Source organism: Vanacampus margaritifer, chromosome 11, assembly GCF_051991255.1.
Source record: "Vanacampus margaritifer isolate UIUO_Vmar chromosome 11, RoL_Vmar_1.0, whole genome shotgun sequence".
In the NCBI taxonomy this organism is placed as follows: Eukaryota; Metazoa; Chordata; class Actinopteri; order Syngnathiformes; family Syngnathidae; genus Vanacampus; species Vanacampus margaritifer.
In genome coordinates this window covers 20,243,597-20,260,268 of record NC_135442.1, presented here as the reverse complement: position 1 = coordinate 20,260,268, position 16,672 = coordinate 20,243,597, and the positions used below count along the sequence as shown (strand labels likewise).

The 16,672-nt window shown below is 38.2% G+C and overlaps 1 protein-coding gene across 5 annotated transcripts in view; it reads left to right on the top strand.

The window, feature by feature from the left end:
• kalrna (kalirin RhoGEF kinase a) overlaps window positions 1–16,672 on the top strand; it is a 138,971-nt gene that overhangs the window by 112,946 nt on the left and 9,353 nt on the right. For 3 of the 5 annotated variants that reach the window (XM_077579217.1, XM_077579220.1, XM_077579222.1), the window contains 17 exons: window positions 2,339–2,545; window positions 4,026–4,099; window positions 4,209–4,355; window positions 5,537–5,632; window positions 7,708–7,826; window positions 7,910–7,976; window positions 8,341–8,444; window positions 8,515–8,584; window positions 8,683–8,769; window positions 9,308–9,400; window positions 9,478–9,528; window positions 9,624–9,701; window positions 10,005–10,190; window positions 10,439–10,610; window positions 10,703–10,911; window positions 11,303–11,589; window positions 15,356–15,521. In XM_077579217.1, coding sequence (XP_077435343.1) covers window positions 2,339–2,545; window positions 4,026–4,099; window positions 4,209–4,355; window positions 5,537–5,632; window positions 7,708–7,826; window positions 7,910–7,976; window positions 8,341–8,444; window positions 8,515–8,584; window positions 8,683–8,769; window positions 9,308–9,400; window positions 9,478–9,528; window positions 9,624–9,701; window positions 10,005–10,190; window positions 10,439–10,610; window positions 10,703–10,911; window positions 11,303–11,589; window positions 15,356–15,521 — 2,213 coding nt within the window. Of the gene's footprint in view, window positions 1–2,338; window positions 2,546–4,025; window positions 4,100–4,208; window positions 4,356–5,536; window positions 5,633–7,707; window positions 7,827–7,909; window positions 7,977–8,340; window positions 8,445–8,514; window positions 8,585–8,682; window positions 8,770–9,307; window positions 9,401–9,477; window positions 9,529–9,623; window positions 9,702–10,004; window positions 10,191–10,438; window positions 10,611–10,702; window positions 10,912–11,158; window positions 11,590–15,355; window positions 15,522–16,672 lie in introns of those variants that run through there. The other 2 variants (XM_077579218.1, XM_077579219.1) reach the window with 2 other exon arrangements.

The following is a 16,672-nucleotide window of genomic DNA, read 5'->3' as shown; positions in this document are numbered from 1 at the left end:
CATTTTAAATGCGTTTTCACAAACTTGAATCCAAAAGTCAGGTTCCGGTGCTATAGACAAGTCTGTCTCCCATTTCGAGATGGGTAAAGACATTTTATCAGTATATGAAAGTAGTAAGTGAAAGTATCGGAATCTTTTTCTTTATCAAACCTATATTTATCAAGTCTTATTTTAAATTTCTGTATTCATGCATTAAAGCAAGTTATGTTGCAATGCAATCGCCTCCCAGCAGAGGAGATTGACAATATAGGGAGTCGGGATTAAATGGGAAAGTTTGGAAATTCCTTGATGTCGTCAATTTCATGTGACATGTATGAAAGATGACACGCCACATTGACGCGTCACAAACGAGTAAGCATCCGAGTACACTTTGTGTATTTCTCGCAAATTTCTGAGCATTTTTCTCTCAAACTGTGAGTTTATTTCACGTAAATTTGTTTGAGTTTTTTTCTCGCAAAAATTTGCCACTTAATAATAGTGTCACAAATTTGCGAGTTGATTTCTCATAAATGTATTAGATTTTTTTTCTCACAAATTTACCACTTTATTGTGTCACAAATTTGTGAGTTTAATTCTCGTAATTTGTGAGTTTTTCCTTGCAAATTTGGCACTTTATAACGTCACAAAACATAGTTTTTTCTTCGTAAATTTGTGAGATTTTTTTCTTACAAACCTGCCAGTTTATTTCTTGTAAATTTGTGAGTTTTTTTCCTTGCAAAAATGTGCCACTTTATATTCTCACAAATTTGCGAGTTTATTTCTCATAAAAAATTTTGATTTTTTTTCTCCCTAATTTGCCACTTTATAATGTCACAAAACTGTGAGTTTTTTCTCATAAATCTGTGAGATTTTTGTCTTGCAAATTTGCCACTTTGTAATGTCGCAAATCTGTGAGGTTTTCTCGTGAATTTGTGAATTTTTTCTCGGAATATTAGAACTATATATATTTATACATGTTCCTAATACGCCATCGTACACTTGAGATATAATAGCCGTAATAGAATATCAATAAAGTTTCTTGTCACAGGCCACACCAAGTGGCAAATAATGTTTTAATTGACACCAAATTCTCAAATCCAATTTGCCATTTCGGGAATTTGATCTCATTTAAAAAGTTTTTAATTTGTTGACCCATGTGGACCATTTCACATAATAATAAAAATTAAATACTATTGTTGTTGGAAGTCTTTCTGCCGGTGTCTTTGTTTTGGCTATTACACAAATGTTTCTGACAAAATCAAAATGTTCCAGACAAAATATTCAGAATGCTGTTGAGATGTGATGAAAAAGGTTGGGATCTCTGGACAAATGACATTATTAAACATTCACAGCACTTATCGAGTATTTTGCACTCCATTCACCTCACATCCTTTTCACTACTCTTACTGCATGTTTAGCAAAGTAGAGGGCAGATTAGATTAGAGAGGACAAACTACTTAGCAGTGAGCAACATGAAGCTTTGGGGGTAAAAAAAGAAAATAGTTTATTGTTCCGCAAAGAACACCTCAGGAGATCCCCCTGACCCTTGAACTTCCGTTTCCTGTCTGAGACACACTTGCACTGTACGCTCGGCCGCACCCCTTCCCTCCCAGCTGTGTGTGAGCACAGCTGATCCACCGCACTGCTGACACATGACTACACACACACACACAGACACACACACACACACACACATACTGACTGTCGAACAAAAATGTTTTTCTTCTACGTTGTTCTCTACATCCTGTTCCCTCAGATGAATGACAACTGTTTGTAATAAGTGAAACTACGCAATAGTGTTTAAAGTCTGCGCGCCATCTTGTCAGCTTGTGTTGACGCTTGAATGAATTGTGTAAATCCTGCGGTCACATTGAGCAAGGTCAAAAATAAAGGCAATCAAGTACTCTCAACTAAAGGTTTCTGGAAATTTTGCTTTTACACTTCCTTTGATAAAAAGTCAATGTACACAACATTGGATTTTTAATCTAATAACAACAATTAATTTTCTTTCCTTTGTTTTTGGGCAAAAAATGTGCTCTTAGGGGAAAAAATAGAGCTAAAAAACTATAATTAAAAATAAAATAAATAAAATAACTTTATTATAACGTACAGAAATATTCAGAAACGAAAACTACTTTAGGGATGAATTTGACACATTTCATCCATAAGAACTTTGTCCCATAAATTCAAAATTTTGGATGACCGAACTGTTGTCTAATGTTAGTCTAGTGCGCCACTTTCAGTATTGCAACCATTGCAATCATATTTCCTAGGAATAATTTAGTTCCCATTCTACTCCAAGTACTCTACCAGGAAATGTGCCCTCAAACGTTGACATTTTCTTGTTGTTGTTTTTCAGAAAACTATCCTGTCAGTGGCTCTGATGGGAAGACCGAATCGGTGGCAAACCTCCAGCCGCAGTCGTCCCTCAACTCACTGCAGTCCAACTCGCCAGGACCCAAACGCTCCGGAAACACGCTCCGGAAATGGCTGACCAATCCCGTCCGACGCCTCAGTCATGGCAGTTCGGTTAAGAAACTCCCCAGTAACAAACAGAAGAAGACAGGTAAGAATGACTTAATTGCAACGTGTATTTCAAGTCAATTTGGCCAAGTTCCAGGGTCACAATAGTTTCTGATTTTGCATTACATTAGTCAGCATTGTTTTGTTTTGTTTTTATTTAAATTAGAGGTTCAAGTAAACTTTTCTAGTTTTTTTTTTTTTTGCACTGATTCCAAATCTGCCCTTGTTTTTATATAATAATAATAAAAATAATAATGATATGTGTAATATTGTTTAGTAATACAGTATTCATGAATTTAGGGTTAGGTCAGCAACAGGTGAAGTTGCTTTTGTTTTTTTCTGAAACAACATAGCTATAAATTAGAACGCATGGTAACATCCGTATTTTTTTTACTGATCAGATGGAAAAATAACATCAAAATGATGGACTAATGGACTTTAAAAAACTGAAGACTTTTTAAAGCCATATCTGAATAGAATTTGCTGTAGACCAATGTTATTCTTTTATAATTACAGTGTCCCCTCGTTTCTCGCGGGTTCATCTTTCAAGGCCTCGCTGTTTCGTGGATTTTTTTACGGCGTGTTTTTTTATTTTTTTACAGTGTATGCCCCACGGTTCACGCGGGCCCGCGCCGGCCACGAGCACTCAAATGGAGTTTGTGGACTAACCAAACGTATAGATTTGTGAAAAAATATTAAATCGACCAGATTTTGACACCGATATGTATGTCTACACAAAACTTGAGTGAAAACTTTTTAAGGCAAAAAGTAAGGTGGATAGATTCACTTGCTTGGGTTGACTCCTCCTGCAATTGCGTGTCGGCACCATTTTAACAGAATAGAAAACGTCTGAAGTGTCAGTGTTAATAGACAATATCAAAGGGTTTATAACTACTTTCAGAGGCAAAAAATTTGCCAGATCAACTCCATTTCCCAATTTTTTGTTAATGTTTATTGTATAAAAAATAGCGACAATGAAAAAAAAGTTTAAAAACATCAGCTTTTACAAACAAGGAAAGGGACTTGAAGGCAAAAAATTGCGAGGTCGACATTGTCCCCCTCCCCCAATTCCACATCAGTGAAATTTATACAGAACAGTAAGGTATAAAAAACTGGGAAAATAATCTTATTTTAAACTGCGTAAAAAATAGCTGCGTCACCTTTGTCCCCCAATCCAGCAAGCTAGCATGAGACACACTACACCGCAGTACTCTACACTAAAAGCAATTAGGATATCAAACTGTTTTCTCATGCTACTGTCACATGTCGAGTCCATTCATGTCAGCTGACTAATACAAAGTGTTTGCCTCACTACATGACAACATCGACCCAGTTCAGATGATTTGGATGGTCATTAGCTTGTACTCTTTGCTAACAAAGAGGCGCCATTGTTATCTCCTGACCGTGTACCCTTCGGTGTAACAGACAAATGAGCTATGTCTATTAAAAAAAAATAAAACTTGTTCATTTAAATTCAATAAACGCTGAGTCATGAGTTAATATGTGTACTAATTGATTGACAGGTCCTGGGGGTGCAAGAGATGAGAGTAGGAAGGGCCAGCCTGACCTTAACCCGCAGGATGACATCATCGATGAGGTATAGTCTCAATCATGAAAACTAAACTCATGTACTACAATATTTTTTCTGCGCTTAATAAAAATTTCATGGAATAGTATTATCAATGCCTCCTATTATCCCACCTCAGCACATCCTCGGCAAGGAGGGTAACCTCCTCTCCAAGACGCCATCCGGCATGCAGAGTGGCGGCGAGGAGGAGCAGGATGAGGAGGCGCACACCCCACTGCCTCCGCCCATGGAGATCATCAAGGATCCCTCAGCGCAAGACGAAAAGGTGATTCAGATGAAATAAAAAGTTTTCACTAGTCCTTTTGAAAGGACTTGTGAATGCTAAGATAAAATGAAGTACAGTGTTCCCCTATACTAAAGCGTGATTCATTTTTCGTGCCCACACGTATCACATCTTTTTGAGTGGTCTTTTTTTTTTTATCAGTTTCTACAGTATAAAGCACTGGTGTAAAAGCAAGTTTAAAAGGACATTCAGTGATTAGAAGCACGCAGGAGCACTCACACTACGGTGGCTCAGAGAGAGCACATTTCGCAAGCCTACCACCAATTCTTATTTTGCATGAGACGGCGACTTGGCAGCCGTTGTGAAGCCTGGCGAGCGACGCCGAAAGCCCGAGCGAGCAGGAATTAGCCGGAGTAGCTAACAAGAGCAACAAGCGGGAGTTAGTTGAAGCCATAGGCTGGAGTGGCTAACAAGAACGGCTAGCGGAAGGAGCTAGTAAAAAAAAAATAATCTACCTCAAAATAGTGTATGCTTGTGAGAGTTGTTGTGTGCTTTGTTTTTATGTGCTAGCAGTTGTTTGAAGGTTATAATTAGCATAACAGTTATGCTCATTTCCATTAGCCTATCCTTGGCATTTTCCATTATATGTAATGTATCACGTACTAATGTATACTTTGAGTAAAGTTAGTTTTAAAGAGTTAACATGTGTGACGAAGGAGTAAAGCTAGTACGGAATGTACTGTAACATAAGATTTTCACCTGTTGTGAGTATGGAATATATCCCGCACAATAAATTGACCTGATCAGACCTAATCTCATTTCTGATCCTTTGGCTAAAGAATGTCAGATATCGTCAGAACTGATAAGAATGATGGTTGAGAAAAATAACACAACCATGAAAGCGAGCAGCATTTTTTTCTGTTTGTGTTTTCATCAAAATTGTGATGGTAGTTATGGGATTTTTAAGTTTAGCACATTGCTTTTTGGTTGAAAAGCATCATATTGTCAGTGGTTGTCCCTTGGCATTCACACAATGACCTTATTTTATAGTCATTCAGGTAGCAACTTTTGTTTTGTCCCTACTACTCACCCTCTCCTCCTCCAGTCAGGTTTCACTTAACTGTCAATTTTCACTTTCTGGACTTTTTCCTACCTTGACTATCGCCGTCCTTCCTAACACGCTCTTGTTGTTTTTGCCTCCTCTTGTCATCCTCCTCTTTCAGTCGTCGTCCTTGCTAACCTCTCTACAGTCGTCCTCTGAGGTGCCCTGCGCTGCCGAACTGGTTAGCGCCATAGAAAAACTGGTTAAAGCCAAGATGGTGAGTGTGTGTGTGCGTGCTGTCTGTCTGGTTACCTTAGACATGAATATTTTTTTTACCTCGCTTTTCATATACAGTATTGTCATGTAATGCTGTCCTCTGCTGGCTAACACTGGTAAAAAGAAAAAAAATGGTTCTACCATTCACAAAAATCAATAGTTACTTGATAGCTCCTCCAATGAATATAGTACATATATTAAACCAAATATATCTATTCCAAATTCTGGATCTTACCAAAGCTACAAGTTAATTTGTTGTTGACACAGAGCTAGATAAAGAATCATTTTCAAACATTAAATATAAAGTATTGTGGCATATCAAGGCTACACACTTACATTCCTACAACTTCTTTAATCCAGATTATGTGGATGTTATGCAAAAAATGTTTTGTATTATGGATCAAGAGCAATCTAGTCATTTTTGGGTCACACCAAATGTCACATACCCAAAACAGCAGTAACATTTCAAGATATGTTTGTTTTACAACGATGATCAAGATTTTAGATCTACAGATGGTAATCATTGTTAACATTGTCTTCGGGTTATAAGAAAGTTCCACACCAAACGTCACTCACAATTAACAATTTTTGGGGGGGTTTCTTTGTGTTGCAAAAATAATCCAGATAGCAATGCGGTCTTTTATTAGTTTTATCCAGGCAACACTTTGTTTTGTCTTTAATGATATTTGTGTTACAAATGTGATCCTGATTTAGAATACAGATCTGGGTTGAGTATCCAGAATGTTAATAAAGTTTTGTTAGCTACTTTATTGCATTTTCATTTAACCTTTATTTAGCTAGGTTGGTCCCATTCTCTCCCAGCCATTTTCACTAAAGTAAACGTCTTTGCTATCGGCTGTTTTAGTGGATTTTGACTGATTTTGCAAGGCCCACTGAATATTGTGTTCTATTGCTATAAAAACATGAAACCTACCAAAAGATTATAAGAGTCTATTCTTTCACTAGGAAAAAAAAAGTACATTTCTGTTAGTTTTTTATTTATTAGCATTAGAATATTTATTATTAATATTCAATTTTCACAAATCTGTTTAAAACACTGGGGAAAAGAGCCTTTTTGTAACATGGCCCTGGTTGATCTCTTATAATATGCTGCCACCTGCTGGCGGTTTTTGTAATAACTACAATTGCTTTATGCTTTCTCTTCAGTTCAGAGGCTGTGTCAAAGCCTTCTGTATGCTCTAGCATTAAAAATATAAATACGTTTTTGAGACCATGGCAATATTTAAAATAGAACGTATTTATAGGTTTTTGGGAGCAAATTAGTTTAAAAAAATATTTTTCAAGAGAGTCCTGGCAGAGCAAGTAAAAGAACACAGATTTACAGACATACACTACAGATTGAGACAAATTAAAAAAAATTCAAATTAAATGATTAATAAAATTTTTCAAACAGCCAAGCTAAAGACATGGACACTGTATGGAAGCTGTTTCCGTGTCTTTCAATGTAGATTTTAAAACATTTAAGGACACCAGTTCCTTGAGCTTTAAGTCGTTGTGCAGAAGATTCCAGACCGAGGGTGCGGAGTACCCAAAAGGCTTCTTTTTTTTTTAACCAATTTCTGTCCGAGCGTTTGGGATAGAGAGCAAAAAGTCGTCCTGCGAACGCAATGAATACTGTGTGTTTATGTTCATGTTAGAAAAATAATCCAGATCTACATTGTGGCCCCACATCATTAAAGCTTTATATGTTTGACCTTACATCACAGCAAAGTAATACACCAAATTTCATCAATCTCTGTCCACAACTATGACTAGAGATAAGTTACAAAAATGTAAATCCTGATAATGAGTGGAAGTTAATAAACAACTGAAAAGAGTTACAAACAACACAGGCCACCTCACGGCCAAACAATGATGACAAAAATCACCACCTTCACCATCTTGAGTCAACCTAAAATTGAATGTGTTCTTCATCACACTAATCCCACTTGTTTTTGTGAAAAATCCTGCCAACAAACAAATTCAGGCATCAAAACATTGCCTACTTGACAAAGGTATCGACTACTTAGCTGTACTTTAACCCCCATCTATCTTCTCTTTTTTTTTTTGCAACAGACCTTAGAACCAGGCGTACATCCCGTCTTCTCCCCACTCTCCCCACTGGAACAAAGCACGCCAGTCCAGCCCCGGAACATTGAACTGGAGCAGAGAGCCAAAGCCATGAGGGGGCGCATGTGAGTCCAACACCTGCCTCACTTCGTTGCACATGCTCTTGATGTATTTCCAATAATAAAGTGACCTTTTTGTTTCCGCTTAGGTTTGTTCTTAATGAGTTGATCCAGACGGAGAAGGACTATGTCAAAGACTTGGGCATCGTGGTTGAGGTTAGTCATCAATTGTCCAGGTCCAGAAAGTAAAAATCATGCCACAGTTTGGTTTTAGCCCCTGATGCTAGCTGGCTAGCTAGCTCACTCCCTTAGCAGGTAAACGAGCACCATTGGAGCTAGCTAGGGAGCTAGCTATCTAGCATTTGGGGCTAAAGCCAAACTGTGGCAGGATTTTTACTTTCTGGACCTGGATTTGCCACCTCTGTTTTTAGCACAATTTCTAACTTCTTTGAAAAGTTTGTATTTAATGTTACGGCTACTTGATATGTATGTATGGAATTCTTGAAGGTTAACAGAATTAATCAGGTTAGGAATTAGGTTAACAGAAAAAACGTATTGCATGATGTCATCATTTCTGCAGGGTTTCATGAAGAGGATAGAAGAAATAGGTGTTCCCGATGACATGAAAGGAAAAGAGAAAATCGTCTTTGGCAACATCCATCAGATATTTGACTGGCATAGAGAGTAAGTCACAGAGAATCTTGGATTTGAACATTTGTGGTTGTGTCTGATAAATGTTGTTCTGTGCTTGCAGCTTCTTTGTGGTAGAACTGGAGAAATGTCTGGACGACCACGAGCACCTCCCCGAGCTCTTCATCAAACATGTGAATGAGAAGACGAGGAGGCTTATAATAATGATGAAAGAATAATGCTCCCTGAGTGTCCACCTGCTGAACTGTTTTTGTTGTTTTTGTTTTCGCAGGAGAGAAGACTGCACATGTATGTGATCTACTGTCAGAACAAACCCAAGTCTGAGTTCATTGTAGCAGAATATGACAATTATTTTGATGTGAGTTACTTTTTATACTTTACAAGTATTGTGACACACCTTTTTTTTTTTTTTTTTTTCTCAGGAGAGCTCAGCATTGTTCATTCGATTTGACATCATCATTGCTCTCATTTTTAAAAAAAAAAAAAAAAACAAACAAATCAATTTAAAAAAAATTAATAATTTTTTTTTTTTTTAATATATATACATATATATATACATATACACACATATATATATATATATATATATATATATATATATATATATATTTTTTTGTATGTGGGTGAGTATGTGTATGTGCGTGTGTGTGTGTGTGCGTGCGTGCGAGCGTGTGTGTATTGTGTGTGACACACCTTTCTATTGAAAAGCATGTAATGTACAGGAACATGATTTTGCACACTGACCCTCCAACATTAACTTCCTCAGGGAAATGTTTTAGCTCCATTCATTTTCTTAATTCTCAGGATATTTCCTATGCTTTTCCTATAACCATAGTTGTTACTGCACTATTTAAGGTTGACTTGAATTTTAGGTCCTTTTTGTTTCTCCATTGCAGGGAGTCCAGAAGGATATTCAATGCCGGTTGACCATTAGCGATTTCCTTATCAAACCAATCCAAAGGATCACCAAATATCAGCTGCTACTGAAGGTATGTCATCAGGTCTGTGTTTGGTACCAGTGGCGACTTTGTAATGTATATTCATGCCATGCCATAATTTGTCGTAGGATTTTCTGAAGTACAGCTCCAAGGCGGGAATGGACTGTGAACAAATAGAGGTAAAAACAACTTGAACTAACTTGCACTGGACAGAAATTCAAAGTACCGCCTTCAATGCCTCTTGATGTCCAATCACTGTGTCTTCCCCCTACAGCAAGCAGTAGATCTGATGTCTCAGGTTCCCAAATTGTGTAACGACATGATGAACTTAGGTCGACTACAAGGATACGAGGTATGTTTTTGTTTTTTTGTTTTTAACCTAAAACTGAATATAAAGTGAACCTCAGGGATCCAGACCCACTCGCAATTTGATGAAAATCTGCAATATAGAGACAGACAACATAAAAACATTGCAGCACAATGTGGTTCTACACTGAAGGCATTCAACTCTCTTAATTGTTTTTACAAACTTTGAAAGTATGCTTGAAACCTTCAGACATTGTGTGCTAATTTTGGGATAAGAATCTTAAGAATAAAGAGAACTTGGTCATCAGGATGTACTGCCAAAGTGCTGACCAGTGTTGTTCCTGCCCAGGGCAAGCTGACCAATCAGGGCAAGCTGCTGCAGCAGGAGACTTTCTTCGTGACCGAGCAGGACGCCGGCGTCTTGTCGCGCTCGAAAGAACGGCGGGTGTTTCTCTTCGAGCAGATCGTCATCTTCAGTGAGCTGCTCAGGAAAGGCTCGTCCACGCCCGGATACCAGTTTAAAAAGAGCATCAAGGTACTATGAATTCCTAACATTTTAAATAATGTTTTGAAAGTAGGACTTTAAAAGTAGCTTTTTCGGCATAGGAGACCTTTACAGATATAAAGCAAAGGCTGCATTTAAAATAGATTTTTTACCAGTGTCTTTACTGCGTTTCATCAAATTAGATGAAAATGACCCATATACATATATTTGCTATATTGTCGTATTTTGAATTGTGATCTGTAAGGAATTTCTAGTCGTAACGATGGTGTTGACTTTAGGTGTCCTACTTGGATTTGGCGGAGAGCGTGGACAACGATCCGTGCAAGTTTGTCTTGTCGTGTCGCAGCTCGTCGGAGAGTTTCACCCTCCAGGCGGCCAACGTTGACACCAAGCAAGTCTGGGTCGGACACATCCAGGCACTACTGGATGCTCAAAGCAACTTTTTGTCCGGTGAGAACAAATCACTCACATTCAGATTATCCTGGAACTTTTCAACCTGGCGGTCATTTTTCATTGCAAAGGTTTTGTGTCCTCCAACTCAGCACTCGTGTACCCCATCGAGTACCAGCAGAAGCGCGGCGGCAGCTCGTCACTGACCAGAAACCGCTCAACTGCCAGCAATCGCTCAACCACACCCTCTCACAGCCGGCCCTCGTCGGCAGTTGGCCTCGGCGACAAGGACGGCGAGAGAGGACGGAGCCAGTTGACCACGTCGACCTCCAACGGCGGCACGTCGTGCTTCGATGCCAAGGTGAGTCTTAAGAAAGGATAGTTTTACCCTCTGCCATTATGCCTCTACTTTATTCATTGTTTTTTTTTCCTATTGGCAAAACCAGGCACTATTTTTAGTACTGCTATTTCTCAGTCTATTTCGGAGCCTCTGTAAATGAACGCACGTCAACTTGCCTGAACTTCACAATGTGACAAAGTTGCTTGTAGATGACATAAAAATATTTTTGCTGTTCTTCCTCCTCCTCTTCCTTGATCCCGACCTCCAGCCTCACCCCCCTCAGGACGACACCTGTAACGGCATCCCAGTCGTCCGCACCGTTGTCCAGCCCTCGTAGACGCACCCTGTAACCTTGTCCTCCTCTTCTTCCTCTTTCTCTCCCCGTCCTTGCCGCCATCCTCATCTTCCTCAGGAGAACGACGGCGGCTGCTGCAATGGCGCTTCATCCACCATGCGTGTGGTTCAGGACTACTCCGCACTGAAGGAGAACGAGATATGCGTGAGTCAGGGTGAGACGGTGCAGGTCCTGGCCACCAATCAGCAGAACATGTACCTCGTTTACCGACCCGCCGACAGCCAGTCACCCGCCGCCGAGGGCTGGGTGCCAGGCCACGTCCTGGGCCCGGCCCACAAGCCCTTAAAAGACTCCTCCTCCGCCACGTCCTTCTCTGCGGCAGTGGCCGACGCCAACAACATCAAGTAAGTCCAAGCCCCCCCCTCCCCATCCCACCACCACAGCACTTGTTTACCCTCAGCACTTGGATGGAATCGGATGGCCTCCGTTTTACAAATCTCCTCACTGGCGTCTCGTTGCCCACAGTGATGCTTTTTCAGTCACTGGCTGCCAACAAACTCTAGAGCTAGACTGGATAGAATCTCGTAGCTGATCTGGAATGTGGAGCTTAAAAACCGGACTTATTTCAGTTCCTAACACCCTGCTTTTTCTTCTTATTTTGTTTTTATTGTTGCTTGTTTTCTCCTGTTTGTTTTTGTTTTGTTTTGTTTTTTTAAGAAAAAAATGACTGTTTTCTCCGCAGTGGAGATTTCTGTTGTTGTCTGTGGCAATCTCTAAGCGTTTTTGTGTTAACCCCCCTTGTTGCCTTATGACTATTAATTATTTTTATTTGAGGACAAAGTTGGATCCTTTTCCTCCTCAATGTTGGTTTTTGTTTCTGTTTATTATGTCGGTAGTTCACTGTACAAATATGTCTCGACTGAGGCTCTCGAGCATTCCTGTTTATAAAAACAAAGACGGAAAATCCTTTTTGCACTATTTAAGAAAATTATGAAGTCAAGCTGTGCAATATGTTTTTCGTCCAAATGGCCACAGGCAGTAGTGTACTGTTGCTAGTCTCCAAGAAGAATAATTTTAAATGTATTTTAAATATGTAAAATAAAGCCTTTTGGATGGATGTGAGCATGTGGTAGCAAAATAAGCCGATATGTGACGGGAGAAGTTTGTTTTCTTCTGGGTCACAAAGATGGAGGACATGGACAGTTTGTAGTTTTTAACAGTTTGTAAATAAACTACAAGAGCGAACATGCAGCAAACACGACAAGTCTGCTACTTCTTTCATTCAATGCAAGTCATGTAGGGTTTTTTTTTTACTTCAAAAAATCTTATCTTTACAAATCGATAAAATACTTTTATACTCTTATTTATCACCCTTATTATTTATTTTCAAGTGTTTTAAGTTTTTACTAACATCACCGGTTTGCAACTCCACGGATGTTAAGGGGAAAATACTTTTTTTGTCTATAGAATCATCTAGAAATAAATAACTGTTTACCATTAGCTTATTTGTAATCAAAAAAAAAGGCCAAATAAACAGTTAGTATCTAGTTCAAGATATTGTTTAAGGTTTTTAATAAATGTCAATATTGTAAAATGTAATGGTGGTAATGCGAAATATATTTAAAAAAAAAAAAATTCTAAATAACAAAAAAATGTGTACTTGCATGTCTTTGCTGTTTTAAGGAATGCATCTCAATTTTTTTATTTAGAGAACATTATGAAAACATTTTTGTTGTTGTTGTCTTTCGGTTAAAACTTGGACAAGCTTTTGTTCGCCAGCGATACTATAAATTCTGAACATGCCAAGAGTCATCATAGCAAAAATGATTATTTGTGACCGTTGGTGCCATCTGTGGTGGTTTGAGTGAAAAGGTAAATATCACTTTTTAAAATCTTCCTGCCTTACTTCCTCCCCATTAATTAGATTTGATCAGTGTCAACATTAAAGAGCGAGTGACCATGGCGATGGCATCATATCATTTCTTGGCACGTAGAAACACATTTGCAACACATTTTTATTTTCAATTGAAGTTGTCAATTCTTAAATTGTGCATTTCTTAATATTATAATTAATTGCCATTATTTTTATGTATTACTGTTGTTTTGTATTATATTTTAGTTGAATGTAATATAGGAAATAGTTTAATTTTTTATCTATATATTTTTTATTTTAATAATAGTAAATGTATTTTATTTTACCAAATTTATTCATTCAATTTTGTCTGAAAAAAGTCAGGTCAAGGCTGAAAATTTAATGTGAAACATTAGCATTGATGTTATAATTCATTCATTCATTCTAGGCTCTTTAAACAACTTTATGGAGTCGCAACACAGAAACCATGGATGTAGCAATACTCAGGCAGAAACAATGAGCAATACAGTGGAGGTTCACCATGTACACCAAATACAGATGTCAGCATGCTATGCTAGCTAGCAGCTACATTGATTTAATATTAACAGTATGACAAATGCTCACACTTATTAACCCTGAAATAATGAAAGTTCTTTTTCAGAGAGCTTGAGCTTATGACAAATATACAAACCCAATTCCATTGAAGTTGGGACATTGCGTAAAATGTAAATAAAAACACAATACAATTATTTGCAAATCCTTTTCCATCTATAGTCAATTGAATACACTACAAAGACAAACCGATGAATATATTTTTTTCATTGTTGTTATTATTATTTTATTTTTATTTTTGAAATATTCTCTCAAATAGAATTTGACGTCTGCAACACATTCTGACAAAACTGGGATAGGGCCCCCAAAAAAAAAGCTGGAGAAATTGAGAAATGGTTTTAAAAAAATCACCTGTTTGTAACACTCCACATTAATTACATTAATGGCAGGCGAATGTCATGATTGGGTACTAAAGGAGCATCCCCATAAATCTCAGTTGTTCACAAAAAAAAAACCTAAAAACAAAGTCCATATATCAAAAAACACTGAGAAATACCGCCGGCTTCTTTTGGGCCAAGCTCATCTGAGATGGACCGATGCAAAGTGGAAAAGTGTGCTGTGGGCTGATTAGTCCACATTTTAATTGTTTTTGGAAATCATCAACATCATGTTCCTCACAAAATAGGGCAATGGAGACCCAGGACTGTTGAGCAACTGAAGTTGTACATCAAGCAGGAATGGGGGAAAAATGTCTTTCCTTGCAGGGATCCAATTCAAACGAGTGAATATTTGAAATAACAAAAAAAGGTTTGAGTTTCAATATTAACTAATTCACTCCCAGCCATTTTCACCGAAGCAACCCCCTTCGCTCCCGTTTTACTGGATTTTGACTGATTTTGCAAGGCCCACAGAATATTGTGTTCTATTGCTATAAAAACATGGAACCTACCAAAAGATAGATTAGAGTTTTTTCTTTGCTCAGGAAAAAAAGTATACTGTATATCTATCTGGTTCCGTTGTGCAGCAATTAGCATTAGAATATAGCTAAGTTTCATCATTATTCACAAACCTGTTGAAAACAATGGGAAAAAGAGCTTTTTGTAACATGGCCCTGGTTGATCTCTTATACTCTGCTGCCACCTGCTGGCCCTTTTTGTACTTACTACCATTGCCTCAATTGTTAACTTTAGTTCAGAGGCTGCGTCAAAGCTCTAGCACAGGGGTGGGCACACTCGGTCCTCGAGGACCGGAATACCGCAGGTTTTGGATGTTTCCCTTCTCCAACACAGCTGATATATGATCAGCTCATCAGCAAGCTCTGCATAAGCCTGATGACGATCTTGTTGATTGGAATCAGCTGCGTTGGAGCAGGGAAACATCCAAAACCTGCAGGACTCCGGCCCTCGAGGACCAAGTTTGCTTACTACTGCTCTAGCATTAAAAAAACATATAAATACATCTTTGGGACACTGGTAATATTTAAAATAGAACATATTCATATATTTTTGGGAGCAAATTTGTTAAATGTCTTGGTAGTGTATTCAATTGGATATGTGTATTTTGTATATTTACATTTTGCACAAATGTACCAAATCCGCTGGATTTGGGGTTTGTACATATTACATATGTAATAAGTATAATTGGCTCTAAGTTTTGTCTTTTTTTGTGTTATAAAAGTGATTTCGCCCACGCGACCAAAAGCAGCTGGTCACGTCCGTGCTCGTCTGTGACCCTTCGTTGACATGTCTTGTTCCTGTACTGTACAGGAAGTCTCTATCATGGAACACACTGCGCGCTAGGAAGCGCGCTGAAGCCAAGGAGGTCTCTGCCTTGGGGGTCAGAGGTCAGGAGAATGGCCTCCTGCGTAAGACAAAAGAAACTACGCCCACTCCCCCGCTGCTCGCCTCCCCTGTTGCCAGGGCAAAGGGCAAAGTGAGTAACGGCGACGCGCCCCCGTCGCCTGCCTGCCCCTGGCACACTATTCGCAAAACGTTGGGGATATTCAGCTTTCAAGTGAAATTCAAGATGAAACCAAAGTTTCAAAAAAATTGGTGCATTTTAGGTTTATCCTGGATTTTCAACTGAAAGTAGAATATTGCAAATTTTTTGGGAGTAATGTCGTTTTATGCTAACCTGTGTGCGCATGTTTGTGTGTTGTGAGCCCACAATGACACAGCACAGCTTTTCTGCCCAACTCCATTACAATGGTTCTCAACCAGGTATAAACTTAGCTAGCGTAACAACTTTATTTGTTTTTAATGAAAACTTGCAGCGTTGCCTTTGTCTGCTTTGTTAATTTGTATACCGGATTCAGCAAAAGAAATATGTTAAGAAGAATAACTAGTTAAGCAGAAATAGAGCTAGTGGACTTGCATATGCTAAACTTGTGCTCGCTGCTCATTCATTTTGTTGTTTTGTGTGAGAGTTTGACTATTAACTATCTTTTGATGATGTGAATTAAGAGATGGCCAGCAGTTGAGAACCGCTGAATTTCCAATTATGTTTCATTTATACACTACTTTTTTTTCTTAATTTTCCCAATTTATTTTCCTTAAATATAAAATAAACAAATAGATAAAGTTAACAGATTTGACACAGCATGAAAACGGTTCATTTAAAACTACTGAATGTAGAATATTCCATTTCGAATCGCTACTGCCACCTGCTGAGGAAAGACGAAACTGCACATACCCTTCTTCACATACACACGCGCACATTACGTCACATCCGCAGATAGGGCACTGGAAATTCTAACCCGAATCCAGTCTGAAAACTATTGGCCTGAGATTTTCAGCAGTACTAGCGAAAATGTTAATCTACTAATTAGAAGACATTTCAGTCAAAATGGTCAAATAAAAAGGCTACTGTAAAGATATTTTGGGGGGGTGTCCATATTGCAACTTTAAAATGAGTTAAATACAAAATGTAAAATATACAAATTTTAAAATGAATAAACAGTGCTCTTTATTCAGAAAACCCATGTCTGTGTTTCAGAGTACAGTTATGATAGACATATATTGTTTTGCTGCTTAACTATATCCGAAACATACAAAACGTTTCTAGTTATCACAACGTTACACACA